General features: G+C 37.2%; 1 protein-coding gene across 1 annotated transcript in view; it reads left to right on the top strand.

Annotated features, from left to right (window-relative positions):
- LANCL3 (LanC like 3) overlaps window positions 1-12484 on the top strand; it is a gene marked incomplete at its 5' end in the record, with an annotated part of 15938 nt that extends 3454 nt beyond the window's left edge. The window contains 5 exon segments of the mRNA XM_006779565.2: window positions 297-494; window positions 5459-5603; window positions 5605-5672; window positions 11640-11748; window positions 11750-12484. Coding sequence (XP_006779628.1) covers window positions 297-494; window positions 5459-5603; window positions 5605-5672; window positions 11640-11748; window positions 11750-11789 — 560 coding nt within the window.
- Window positions 12485-14703: the final 2219 nt, after the last annotated feature.

Below are 14703 nucleotides of genomic sequence, written 5' to 3'. Positions count from 1 at the left end.
CTTTATCCACTGAGCCAAACTGGTTAGGGCTGCGTATAAGATCTTTGGTTAATATCTTTCTGCCTTCCCCCCTCCTCCCTTCCCTCTGAGATTCATCAGTCTGTTACATGTTTCCAAAGCTGTAGTTTCTGCTCCTGTGTTGAGCATCTGCCCCCTGGTGGTCAGTGCACATCATAGCTACTGGCCATTGGCCAGTTGACCAGTCGGCCAGTTGCTTATGCTTTTATATATATAGATGATTGTCTTTACACTAAATTAAACTGTGTGTATTAATTATGCTTTGTTTGTCAATATAGGAGCAGCTCATGGCCTATCATCCATTTTCCAGATGCTTCTTTCTTACTATGAGCACATCAAGCCCTCAGATCAGGAGCTTGTATGGCAGAGTGTGGACTTCCTCATGGAGCAGGAGCAGAACTGCAACTGGCCACCTGAGCTTGGCGCGGCCATTGAGAGAGAGAACGAGCTGGTACACTGGTGCCATGGCGCCCCAGGTCTCACACTCATTATTATCTGAAAACAATGCCTTTCATCAAGCTTAGATAAAGACAGATGTATTTTCTGAAAAGTGAGGTTATTTCTCATCTTATTTCATTACTACATGAGATAAAAAGGTCAATATGAAAAATTTTTAAATGGTATTTATTAAATTGATTGGGCTGACATTGGTCAACATGAACATATAGGTTCCATGCGTCAATTTTTATGTTACAAGATCTGTATATTGCACCATGTACCCACCACCCAAAGTCAAATCTTCTCCTGTAACTTCATATTAGGACTCCCTTCTCCCCCCCCCCCACTCCCTTCTCTCTGGCAACCACCACTCTACTGTTTATGTTCATAAGTTTCAGATTTATGTTGCACATATGAGTGAAATCATATGGTTCTTAGCTTTTTCTGTCTGACTTACTTCACTTAGCATAATGTTCTCAAGGTCCATCCATGTTGTTGCAAATGGTGCTATTTCATCCTTCCTTATGGCTGAGTAGTATTCCATTGTGTGTATGTACCACATCTCCTTTATCCAGTCCTCTATCACAGGACAGTGTGGCGTATACTTTTTCTCACTAAATGCAATAAAGTATAGCAGGCATATTCATATGACTTCGTCATAGCCTTAATGATTCTGGAATAAAGGACAAAAGTCATTTTAAAACCATTAAAACAAATGCTGTGGCTAAAATAAACTCTATATTGCATTATGTTACATCATCCCTGTGGTAATACTGACAGGGCATTTCCTTTCCTCTGTGTGAAACACAGGTGTGGCTATTTTAAAAAATAATTCCACAAGGACACCTGGGTAGGCAACTTTGAATTGAGAACAAGAAGGGCTTGTGCAGTACAGATGTTTCTGTCACTAAGCTTTGTAATGCAATGCAATACCTGACTGCATGAAATTATTGATCCCAGGATGGACCTGCCTGGTGATCCCCAGTATGTTGAAACTGTATGTACCACGTCTGGCTGTCACAAGGCTGTGCTAAATTGTATGTTTTCAAATATCTAGTCTCTAAAATCATAGTTCTTAACTAATAATTCCCTCCTCTAATTGTCTTTGGCAAAGGCATATATTGTTGCTGACTCAGGATTTTTTTTATTATCACTGCACCTTAGCATTCCCATGATGAAATGTCACAGTTCCCATAAAAATCAAAGAAATCCAACATTCCTTCCTTTTAGACTAATCAGTCTTATTGTGGATTTCATTAGGTCTGGTTAGGAGACAATAGTTTTAGAAGAGTTCCAACGTTCCTTCCATGTACCATTCCATGACCCAAACTGCAGGAAGAGGATATTTCTCTCTTGCCAGAACCATAGGATCAATACCTATTAGCTGTCTGGGATTAATGGCCTGGTATAGTAATTGGACCATCTCAGTCCTTCTTCCTTTCACATCTCTCATCTTCACTCAGTGTTGGACTGTGTTGGGATGAGAAATGAGACATTACAGGGTCAATAGACATTTGTGAACCCCTTGCCATGTGTTACAAATTAGGGGAGCAAAATTGAACAAGAAAGAGGTCCTCCCCTTGGGAAGTTTGCACTAGGTGAGGCAGATATGCTCACAGAAAATTTTAATATGATACTGTATTAGTGCTAAGGTTTGTATAGGGAGTGATAGGAGCTACGAGAAGTGATTTCTGGTATTCCTCCAGGTTCAGGGAATGCTTCCTGAAGGAGGTGATGCCTGAGATAAGTTGACCAGGCCAAGAAGGGTGGAAAAATTGTTTTAAAAAAAGTCAGTCAGGGGCATGAGACCATATAGTGAAGGAAGGGGAACTATGAATAGTTTAGTTTTACCAAAGTGGAAAGTGTTAAGTAGGGAATAGAGGAAAAATAGCAGGGGAACAGAGTAGGGAGCTGGGTCACAAAGGGTTTTCTATGTCTCATTTGGAGACTAGCTTCACCTGGATTTTGAGGGGAAGCTAAGAGGCACAGATTACACCACGAAATTGGTTTGTCTTTTGTCTTAAGGCTAAGCTTTTGTACCCCTGTGTCAGTCTCTGGCTGAAATCTTCTGGCGGGTGGGCACATAGCCTAACCTCCCATTTGGCTGAGGGCAAATCTTCCAAGAAGAGGGAAGCTGTGAACTTTGTTAGCAGTCAGCTCATAGCAACTGGGAGATGGGTGCACCTGCTGTCAAGGTCAAGGAGATCCAGCAGAGCACCAAGGGCCTTCAATTCACCTGGCTAATTTCTCCTCAACCTTTGGTACTCAGGATAGATGGTGCCACTCCCCCTCATGGGCCTTTCATACCTGCAGGTGTGGGTTAGGAGCCTTCCTGTGTGCTTCAACATAGTCTAATTTTCCCCTTCACATAGCCTAATTAATGCCTCTAGTTAGGTGGTATACACTATGAAGGCAGAGGCTTTTTAAAACCTTAGCATCTACTGTGCCTGACATATAGTAGGTATTCAATGAATATCTAAACAGCTACCAAATCCTGTGAGCTGTCTCTTTCATTAGCCTCTTTGCCATCTTTCTGCCAACATGATTAGTTCATAGCTACCCCATTGCCCTTCTTTAGGTATCTCCTGACACCAGTGTGGGCCATTTTGTCTATAATACTAATCACATCATTAAAAATAAAAAGCAGCCAATTCCCAACCAAAAAACTTCCACTGGTTGGTTTCCTGTTGCCCACAGAATACAGTCCAAATGCCTAATTTGATTTGTAAAACCATTCTTATTGTGAACCCAGTCTATCCTTCCAACCCTCTGTCCTGTTGGTTAGAATACTGCTCAACTGGTCTTCATGTAGCTTGTTTGTCCAGGCTCTGAAACTTTGCCCTTGCTGATCTTGATACCTAAAAAGCTCTCTCTCCCTAACCTTGAGCCTGGAATTTCCTATGCATCCTACAAAGTCCTGAAGAAAAACCTACTTCACTTGACTGTCTCCCTCAGGGAACTTGCACTTTTCCAGTCCCTCTAGTATAATTGACAGTACCATTCATTTTATTCTCCAAAACCATAATGAACTACATTTCCTATTATGTGTTAGTCACATGTATATAATTTTCCCTCCCTTTCTAGACATTGCCTTCCTGAAGGGCAAGAGTCATGTTTAGCACTTATTTTGTAATACCCAGGGCCAGGACTTGCTACGTAATTTGAAAATGATTTTAAAAACTATTAAGAATTTCAAGATGGCAACAGCAGAGCATTAAACACAGCATCAGATCCTTGTGAGACTGTACAGGTTATATGCCCATGAAGCCAGCCATGCTATGCATACAGTAGATAATCAATGAACACTTTCAAATGAACAGATACAGTGAATGAATATATAGGGCGTTCCCCAAAATGTGTACACACACACTTTGAATAATTGTAAGGGCAGTTTTTATTAAAATACATTTCATTTTCAAGATTGAGCTATCAGCTGTTAAAGTCTGTATATATATTTTGGGACACCCTGTATATATAACTAAATAAGTTCATTTCTTTTAAAATCATCCTTTAGTTGGTGGGAGACACTTTGTTCCTAAAACTGAAGAACAATTCTATAGATGACCATTTTCAGTGGTTGATTGGAAAGCATTAGCTGAAGAGAGCCTGTTATGTAAGTGTTAATCATAGAAAGTGTTAAAGGATAGTTTTAAAAGAGAATAAAGTCATGAGTCTCAGACAAATATAAACACGTGAATGATTTTATTTGCTCATTAATATAAGGCAACTAGAAAGGTGTTACAACTGGTTCAAAGGAAAATCCAAAAAGCAAATATATTTATAGACCATTAGGAATGCTGACATGAATTTGCTTAGTAGATGCAAAACTTGCTGCTTCCACAAAGGCTGAGGAAAGTCAATCCAACCTCTATCAGGCAGAATTTGACTTTCTAGGGACAGGATTTCTTTATATATTGCTACCAGTTTTCTACACAGTAATCCTATTTCTGCAGAATTGTAAAGAGCCCAGTGAAAGAAAATGAAAGGGAGAAAGAATCTTGATGAGTTAGTTAAATACTTCCAGTCTTTTCTACTTTATATAAGAATAAGGTAGGCCATGCAGGAGAGAGAGAGTGATCTTGGGTTACTAATCTCCTCTATGAATATGAGCACCAAAAACTTGAGGGAAATGTTTCTATTAATAGTTGTCACTTCTCTTGTTTCTGTTCCTGCCTGTGTAATTGAGATTGCCTCTGTTGAGAAGTCTTTCCTTGGAACAATCAAGTTAGGAAGAACTAATTTCATAGCTGCAGTAGAAGTCTTGGCTAAGTCATTTGGGATCATTATTATTTTTGGCAGGACTCCCAGTTTTGCTCTTAAAAGGTGTATAGTTATAAGTATTTTAACATTGCAGATTCTGAACCTTGGGGGAGGAGAAGAATGGGCAAACTATAAACATTTAGCCATTCCAAATAGCCAAATATGCATAATACTTAACAGAGTATGCATTATTAAATATTTATAAATTATGAATTTTTATCATTCTATGTAATTGTTGTTGTTTCTCCAGGGATTAATACCACAATATAATTCAAATAACTTAAAATAAATTTCACAGGTAAAATAAGACTCCCTTATAGGAAATTCTATAGCCTTGCTATTCAAAATGTGGTCTCCAGTAGTACACTTGTTAGAAATGCAGTACCTCAAGCCCCGTCTCAGACCTACAAGAATAGAATGGATATTTTACCAATACACTGGTGATTTGTGAGCCTTTTACAGTTGAGAAGTTTTGGCCTATAGTATTAAAACCTGAAAGTAACCTCTAATGCAGCTGTGGGCAAACTACGGCCATCCGGCCCGTTTAAAATGAATAAAACTATTGAAAAAAAAAGACCGTACCCTTTTATGTAATGATGTTTACTTTGAATTTATATTAGTTCACACAAACACTCCATCCATGCTTTTGTTCTGGCCCTCCAGTCCAGTTTAAGAACACATTGTGGCCATCGAGTCAAAAAGTTTGCCCACCCCTGCTCTAATGTTTTGGATGTTTTCACAGGAATTGCCTATCTGTTTGCCAAAGCTTATCTGGTTTCCAAGAAACCACAGTACCTGGACACATGTATCTGGTGTGGGGAACTCACATGGCAGAAGGGCCTACTAAAGAAGGTGCCAGGAATTTGCCACGATGTAGCTGGCAGTGCCTGTCTTCCTGTTGCTTTATCGGCTCACAGGAAACTCTAAATACATCTACCGAGGCCAAAAGTCAGCCATTCTTCACACGTATTTTTTGCAGATGTTAATCTAACTAACATTCTGAGTAGGTAATCCTATCTAATAATAGACAAACATGGTAATTGACCATACCTTCGCTATGCCTCCCATTGGCTAATCAGCATGGTATGCAAATTAACTGCCAACAAAGATGGCAGCTAATTTGAATACTGCAGGCAAGGCAAGACAGCGCCATCCCTACTGCCCTGCCCCCATCCGGGCCTGCTATCTGCGACCCGGGGCGGCGGGCATCCATGTGTGACCTGACCAGGGGCGGCTGGATGGTGCAGCAGCGATCAGCCAGCCTAATCCAGAACCCCTCAGCCCCTTGGGGGACCCCACTGCTGCAAATTTTTGTGCACCGGGCCTCTAGTAGTTATAAAGTTTAAAAAATGTAAAAATAATATATCAACTATGCACTCTTAATAAATGTATAACAGTATTTTTTATACTGTTTGCAATCTATGTTTTAAATAAACAATTTTAAGGGATACCTTTTCAGTTTGTATAGATCTATCTCATAATTTTAATGACTATATAATTACTAACTATGGATGTACCATGATTAATTTAAACAACCTTTAAGTAGTGGACATTTGTGTATGTTCAGTCTTCACTAATACAAACTAAATTGTCCCAAATATCCAGTACATACATTTCTATGCACTTGTGCAAGCATTTAATTTTCTTTTTCTTTCTTTCTTTTTTTTTTTTGCAAGCATTACTTATACGAGAAATTTTAGAAGTGAAGTCATTAGACCCATTTTATTTCTAGCCCATCTTTGCCCATTTTTCCTATTATGATGTTTATATTGAAGATTGTAACTCTTTGTCAATATACTCTGTCAATACTTTCCTACTTTGTATTTATCTTTCAATTTAGTTCATGGTCTTTCACCAAACCAAAATTTTAAGTATTTTTCTTGTCATGGTTGTCGAAGTTACAAGATTTTTGGATTTTAGATTTTTCTTAAAAAGACCTTTCCTACTCTAAAATTACAAAAAGGGGGAAAATATTAATTTACATTGATATATGGGTTTGTTTCTGGACTTTCTATATTTTATCATTCATTTATTTCTAATTTTTCTTAGCTAGTCTCTCATTCTTCCAAATGGATTTTAGAATCAATTTTTCTAGTTAAAATAAATCCTATGACAATTTAATTAGAATTTCAATTAATTAATAGGTTACTTTAGTGAGAATTAACATTAGAATACTGACTTTTTCCATCCAGGACTCTGGTATATTGTCTGTTTATTTCAATTTTTAAAAATGTCATTTGGTAAAGTTTTGATCTTATGAAGATCATGTCTATTTCTTGTTAATTTTTTAAAATTCTTTATTAGTTAAGGTATTACAAATGTGTCCTCATCCCCCCCCCCCACACTCATGCTCTCATCCCCCTGTTGTCCATTTCCATTGGTTTGGCTTATATGCATGTCTTGTTAATTTTATTCCTAGTGCTTTATTTCCAGGTTTGTGATGGGAATCTTTTCCTCTACTATATTTTCATGTCATTTATTACTGGTATTTATGAAAGCTTTTAAAAACATACATATTATTGCAGTTTAGCAATCTAAAAGGTATTTCTTCCATATAAATCTGCATTTCATCTTATAACTACCTTAGTTTTGATAAATATCATAAAGATATATCTGCCCACCTTACTGAACTACATTTTCTATGAGATTTACATTATATTTCACTGGGTTTTCTAAATAGACACTCATATTATCTGCAAATAATTAAAATTTTGTTACTTCCTTTCTCATTTATATACTCTTTTAATAAAAATTTCTTATTGCATGGGTCAGAGTCTCCAAAACAGTGTTCAATAATAAGAGGGATAGTAAACAGCCTTGCCTTTATACTGATTTAATTAGGAATGCTTTTCTGTTTCACCATGATCTTTTAAATTTGCTTCTTATAATGTATATGTATGTCAGATTATGACATGCCTCTATTCATAATAACTCAGTAGCTTCCCGTTTGACTCAGAGTAAAAGCCAAAGTCTATCCTTTGAGCAAAATGCCCTAAAGGATTTGCCTCCCTGATATCATCCCCTATCTACTCTTCTTCTTGGTTGTTTCCACCATAGTAGCTTCCTTGTGATTTTGTTAGGATGCCAGGTACAATCTACCTCAAGGCCTTTGAAATTTGGTTCATTCTACCTGTAATGCTCACTTTTTACATATATCTTCCAGCACCCTCACTTCATTCAGAACTTCACTCAAAAGTAATTTTCTCTGAGAGGCCTTCCTAAGCCAACTTATCTAATAGTCAGTGTTAAACATAAAATACCCTTTATGATATTCGTGTATATGCACTGAAGAAAAAATACTAACCTATGTAAGTCCTCTGTTTGAAGCTCCATTGTTTAGGAATTCTGTTAACCATACTTTTACTCATGGCTCCCTAATGTGTTCAAGTTGCAGCCTTACCCTTAATTTCCCAAATGTAGAAAAAGAAAGTCATTTTGGATCTTATCTAGGTTAATGCTATATGACCTTTGGAATAAATTTCATCAGAGGTTGTCAAGCCCTAAAAAGCCTATTTAAAAAGTCAGAACAACCCTTTATTTTTCTGGCAGACCAGTTCTAGCTTACTGAGTCTTAGTTATAAGGTTCTGGAGTCTAGGCGCCTTTAGACAACTTAAATTTCTCACAGTCATAGAATGAAAATTTTCAGGTAATACCTGAATACTATGTGGACATTGCATTTAATTGCACAGAATACTAAAATTTCCACTTTACTATAATTCAAAGTTAAATATAGTGTGGCCCAAAATGGGGAGACTTCTTTCATTTTGGCAGTTCCTGAGACAATAATGTCAAACAATATGTACCTCTCTGGAATAATTATTACTTGGTCATCACCTATTACTCTTAACCTACAGTTGGAATTGATGGTCACAGAAAAATAGTTAACAACCTTTACTGTCTCTTCTATGAATATTTATTTTTTCAGGTTTACTATCTCTTCTTAAATTAATTTTTGGAAGTAAATATATTACTATAGAAACATCTAGTTTATACAGATTTTCAAATGTTTGAGGTAAGGCTCTAACAGTATAGTTCTATGATATTTTAAATATTCCATATCATTGTTTATATGCCCCCTTTGAATTCCTAATCCTTTTCCTTTTTGGTCAGACACACCAGCATTTTGTCTATGTTGTTCATGCTTTCAAAGAACTGGCTTTGGTTTTGTTTATTAATTATTTTTGTTTTTCTCTTTTGCTTTCCAATTCATTATTTCCTGTCTATGTTTTGACTTTCTAGTGTTCCTTTCCTTTAATTTGTTATTTCCAATAGTTTTTTTAAAAAATATTAACTGGAATAATTCCATCTTTTCCATCTTTCTAATTAAAAACTGAGATCAATGAATTTTCCTCTGAGTTTAGTTTTAGTCATAATCATCAGGTTTTGATATATCATGATCTCAGTGTCTGTATATTTTGAGTTTTATATTACCATTCTGACTTCTGTTTTTACAGAATTTTTTAGTAAAAGGAGTTTGCTAGCCCTAACTGGTTTGGCTCAGTGGATAGAGCGTCAGCCTGCAGACTGAAGGGTCCCAGGTTCAATTCCAGTCAAGGGCATGTACCTTGGTTGCGGGCACATCCCCAGTAGGGAGTGTGCAGGAGGCAGCTGATCGACGTTTCTGTCTCATTGATGTTTCTAACTCTCTATCCCTCTCCCTTCTTCTCTGTAAAAAATCAATAATATATATATTTTTTTTTAAAAAAGGAATTTGCTATTTTGAATTCTGCACCATTGTGTGGAAACAATAATTTTTACTTTAATATGATAACACACTATATACAATTAAACTACTACTCTCATACATTGATAGTACACTTGTAAATTGCTGTATATCATTTAGAAACTATTTTGAAAAGCACAAAAAGTTTATCAGATTATTATTAAGTAAAACAACATATGATACCAAATATTACCTTATACACACTAATATCAATGTCATAACTCAATTAAACTAAGGGGGAAAAGGTTAGAAGAAGAGAAAGCAAAATTAACTGTGCATTTCTTCTAAAAATTTTTTTAAAATATATTTTATTGATTTTTTACAGAGAGAAAGGGAGAGAGATAGAGAGTTAGAAACATCGATGAGAGAGAAACATCGATCAGCTGCCTCCTGCACATCTCCCGCCGGAGATGTGCGCGCAACCCAGGTACATGCCCTTGACCGGAATCGAACCTGGGACCTTTCAGTCCGCAGGCTGACGCTCTATCCACTGAGCCAAACCGGTTTCGGTTGGATTTCTTCTAAAGTATGGTAGAATGTTTATCTCTGTTTTACAAATGCTCTGCTATAATGTGTTTATATGAAAAAATGAAATGTATCATGTATTGAATGCTTGCTATATGCGCAGAGCCTAACATATAGTATCTTTAATCTTTACAGGTAAATTATATGCAATTCTGTAACTTCATAATTTTAGAGTCAGATTTTAAAATTTTCCAAAGGTCATATAACATGAAATTACCAGAGTTGAGTATTGCAACTTCAAAGTTCTTCTTTCTACTACAGCAGGGCTTCTTAATCTGGGGTTTGTGAATTTACTTGAGAAAGGTATTACATCTCAAACTGAAATGTAGCATTTCTTTCAATTCTGAATGTAGGTAATAAGCCATAGGAAAATAGCAGTAGCTGTGACTCTGTCACCAATAGAAGTCACAGATATTCACAAGTCATCATATTACTCTTGTTACTGATATTGTGAGATTTATTTCACTCCCATCACTACTTAGAAATGTCCACAATTATTAGCTCTACTACTGTTTAATGCGTTAATAAAGAAAACATATATTATTATATTACAAGTTTGATTTAAAAAATTTTTGCTGTTCTTTTTAACATAATTAATTTCCCTTGGAGTCCTATGTGTCTTATTTTATGTATTGGAAGACTTTTTTTTTGAGTTGGAGTTCAAACTGCCCAATGATCCCCTGCTAACATTCCTTGAAGCTATACCATATGAATCTCTACTTTTTATCAATATCCTGGGCACATATCATAAAAAGGCTAAGATTCCTTGAAACTATACCATGAAGCTTCATTGTACAATTACAAATTTTAATTAGCTCGTAAGAAGGCATCATTATGCTACTATTTAAATATTTTAATTTTATTTATAAATTGTTGCATATATAGGAAAGCAGTTGATAGAAAATTTACACTAAACAGAATTGCAATAGGTGTCCTGCTGATTTATTTTAATCTGCCATCAATAATTCCAAGAACCTTAAAAACATCCAATAAGTAATTACTCTTCATAAGATTCCCTATGCAGTAGCAATTATCTACATTTTATGGCAATATCAGCTGTCAAGCCTTACCACCCCATGAGCTCCAGCCTCTGAATTGGTGGTTATTTTTGTTGTTGATGGGAATAAGGAGAACAAGTCAGTAAAAAGATGGCATAGGTAACAGCACTTTAAATGCTGTTAACTACTAAAAAGTTACTCATTCTAAATAATTTCAATAGGATTTGTGATAAATACCAGTAAACAGATAAAGCTTTTTCATAGAGAATTTAGATGCCAGTGATTTATTTTTAAAGCATATGTCCTAAAAGCAATCTGTCTTATAGCTGAGTTTGCTATTTGATGTCATGACTATCAAATGTGGTTTGCTTATTCTCATTCATCTTATCCCTTTGTTTACCCAAAGCACAGATTGTATAAAATCTTGCGCATATAGTTTCACAGTCTCTGCTCTCTGTCACATATAAATGAAACCTAGCTCAGAAATAATATGCCTGCAGAAAAACAGCATATTCATTTTTTAAAGGAACAGTCATTCTTAAAATATTATATAATTCTGGAAATAAAATGATGCTAACATTTTAACTTAGCGGAGAGGAGGAAGAAGCAAACCCAAAGCCAATTATGTGGAAACACTAATGTTAAAACTCTTCATATTTTCTTCTTTTAGGTTTGCTGTTTGTATTTACTGAGGAATTGAAGGCCGGTTCTCACATCCTTGAAAGTATATACTGCTCGTATGAAGGTTTCTCTGGGACGGTGTGCTTTCTGATTGATCTGCTGCAACAGTCAGGCTGAATTCCCTCTCGTCAGCGTCTTTGTTTAGAAGGATCCATCTCCCACTGTGGCCCTGTAGATGGTTTCTGAGATTTCCTGAGCTACTCAAGGCAGTTTCCACACAAGCCACATTCAATGGTATCACAACCATGAGCCTTCACATTGCCACAGGAAGAAGGGAAGAAAGAAAGGAAGGCAGGCAGGTGAAGGCAACATGATACCAGACTTAAGGGAGAACTGTTTGAGAACCTGCAAAATGAAGACACTACAACTCTTCTAAACCATAGAAATTCAATATTTCAGAGACTAGGAGTGAAATTAGTGATCAGAGGAGAAAGGAAAAAATAAATTATTCATTTTTTAGTTAGGACATAAAAAACTGAAATGTGGACAAAGGCAATAAAATGTCAATATCTTTGCAACTGGAGAGAGAAGTTGACTATTTGTGGGTGCTCTCCACCCATAAATTTAGAAATAAAATTGGGAGGAGTTGGGGAATAATCTAAAACTAAAGTAATTGCCCAGCTGAAAGCTTCTAGGAGGGATGCAGTGTCAGGTTGCTGAAGGACAAAAAAGGAAACTTAGTTTTCCTATGCCTTTACTTATTGAAATGTATTCTTTTTATTGAATAGAGAGATTTTTATATGAATCTCTACTTTTTATCAATATCCTGAGCACATATCTAACTTTGCTTAAACCCTGAAATTTGAAATTTCTTTAACCATCTTTTCCTGGTTCCCTCTTCCCCCAAAGCTCAATTAGAATAGTAAAATTCATAGACTAGCAAATACTGTAGCAACTGTTACTGTCAACTATTTTCTCAGTTTGAAGTGTGAGCTGTTAATGTCTATTACAATTTTTAAATGTAATTCTTATGAAGCTATTAGCTGAACTGTAAAATATACTCAGGATAAAAATCACTCATTCAGGCTAACCACTACAAAAGTGTGCCATTTCTGCCTTTGATGGAATACTGTGTTCCCTAGAACAGGCACGCACTGGCAGAGAAAGGGACTAGTGATGTGGAAAGAATGTTCCTCAACTTTATACTGTTAGATTAAGAGATGAATGAACTCCCTGGCTGATTACCTTATCTCCCAAGACATAATTTCCATAGGAAATTGTCTACAATACCCACCAATCCAAGTTGTCATATTGAATTCAACCCTGCTGTAAACACATACAAGTTTTAAAATGACTTCAAATAAATAGTTGTTTTCAGAACACTATAGAAGTATTTGTCACTTCAATACTCAGAACACTGGTTTATCACTTTCCATAGTACTTGGTCACTGACAATTTCATATCTAAGTGGAGGAGGAAGTTTTATATCATATAAGATTTTACAATTATTAAATGGTCACTAAATATTTACATATGTAAAATATGTACATACTAGAGGCCCAGTGCATGAAATTTGTGCATGGAGGAGGTGGTCCCTCAGCTCAGCCTGCACCCTCTCCAGTTTGGGACCCCTTGGGGGATGTCTGACTGCCGCAATCTGGGACCACTGGCTCCTAAATATTCACCTGCCTGCCTGCCTGGTTGATCCTAACTGCCTCTGTCTGCCTTCCTGATCACCCCTAAATGCCCTCCCCCTCTGGCCTGGTTGTCCCCAACTGCCCTCCCCTCCTGGCCTGATCTCCCCCACAATGGCCTTTCCCTGCCGACCTGATCTTGCCCCCAACTGCCCTCCTCTGCTGGCAATTGGTTCTGATTGGTTGGTTTCTATGCCACTCAGCATCAAAAGCTCCACCTCCTAGGCAGCCACTGGCTCCCCATAGCACCCAGATTTGGTTCTGATTGGTCAGTTTCTATGCCCGTCAGTGTCAGAAGCTCTGCCTCCTAGGCAGCCATTTGTCTTTCACAGCACCCACATTTGGTTCTGATTGGTCAGTTTCTATGCCAGTCAGCATCTCTGGGCCTATCAACGGGGCCTGATAAGAAAGGAGGGGCTGATCAGCAGCCCCTGTGGAGGCCCGGCTGCTGGCCAGACTGGCAGAGAAATAGAGAGGCAAGTGCTGATGAAAAGCTGCCACAAAGGCAACCGATCAGTCCCTTCTCTCTTCAGGCCTCTCTCTGGCCCTGATTCACATCCCCCTCAGCAGTCAGTGCTGGGGCACCATTCCTGCAGCCAGGCAACCCAGCCCTGACTGCAGGACTGACTTCTGGTTGGTCCAGCCTCTGTCCTTACTGGTCGTTAAGACCCAGGGTTTTTATGTATTAGGATTAGGATATCCTCATGTACACTCAAACATTTACTTAATTCAGTAGTTTTCAAATTCTTGATTCATAAATGAACTTTGGGAGGAGTTGGGGAATGCTTTGTTGCCTAAAAATATCTGTGTGTGCATGCTCATTTTTTTTGGGGGGGGGGGAAGGATCTCTAGCATTCATAAGATTCTCAAAGAATTCTGTAGATGACAAAAATGTAAGAACCACCTTTGTATATTTTATGACTGTTTATGTTTTCATTCATCAGAACAAAGTAGGACAAAATGGTTTTGAAAGCATGCACCTTTTTAGCTTGTTGTTTCATTTTCACATCCTTAGATATGAATATATAAAATTTGTCTCAGTTTTTCATCTTGGAACATAATCAGGTTGGGGCAATACTCCCAAAGTTGGGTTCTTGAAATTCTTTCAAATACAGTGAAGGACCTCTCTGAAATCTTTTTTTTATTGTCTGAAGTTTTACATATGTCTCCTTTTTCCCCAATTGATGCCCCCCCAAGCCATTCCCACCCTGGGAAAGCCCCCACCACCTCAGTGTCTGTATACATTGGTTATGCTAATATGCATTCATACTAGTCCTTTGGTTGCTCTCTAACCTCCCTCCTCTGCCATTTGTCTCTGGATCTATTCTTACTCATCAAACTATGTTGATCATTATATCCCATATATGAGTGAGATCATGTGATATTTATCTTTTTCCAACTGGCTTATTTCACTTAGCATAATGC

This window comes from Myotis davidii, unplaced genomic scaffold (genome assembly GCF_000327345.1).
Source record: "Myotis davidii unplaced genomic scaffold, ASM32734v1 scaffold1365, whole genome shotgun sequence".
In the NCBI taxonomy this organism is placed as follows: domain Eukaryota; kingdom Metazoa; phylum Chordata; class Mammalia; order Chiroptera; family Vespertilionidae; genus Myotis; species Myotis davidii.
The sequence above is the reverse complement of the archived record's forward strand: the minus strand, read 5'-3'. Positions and strand labels throughout refer to the sequence as shown.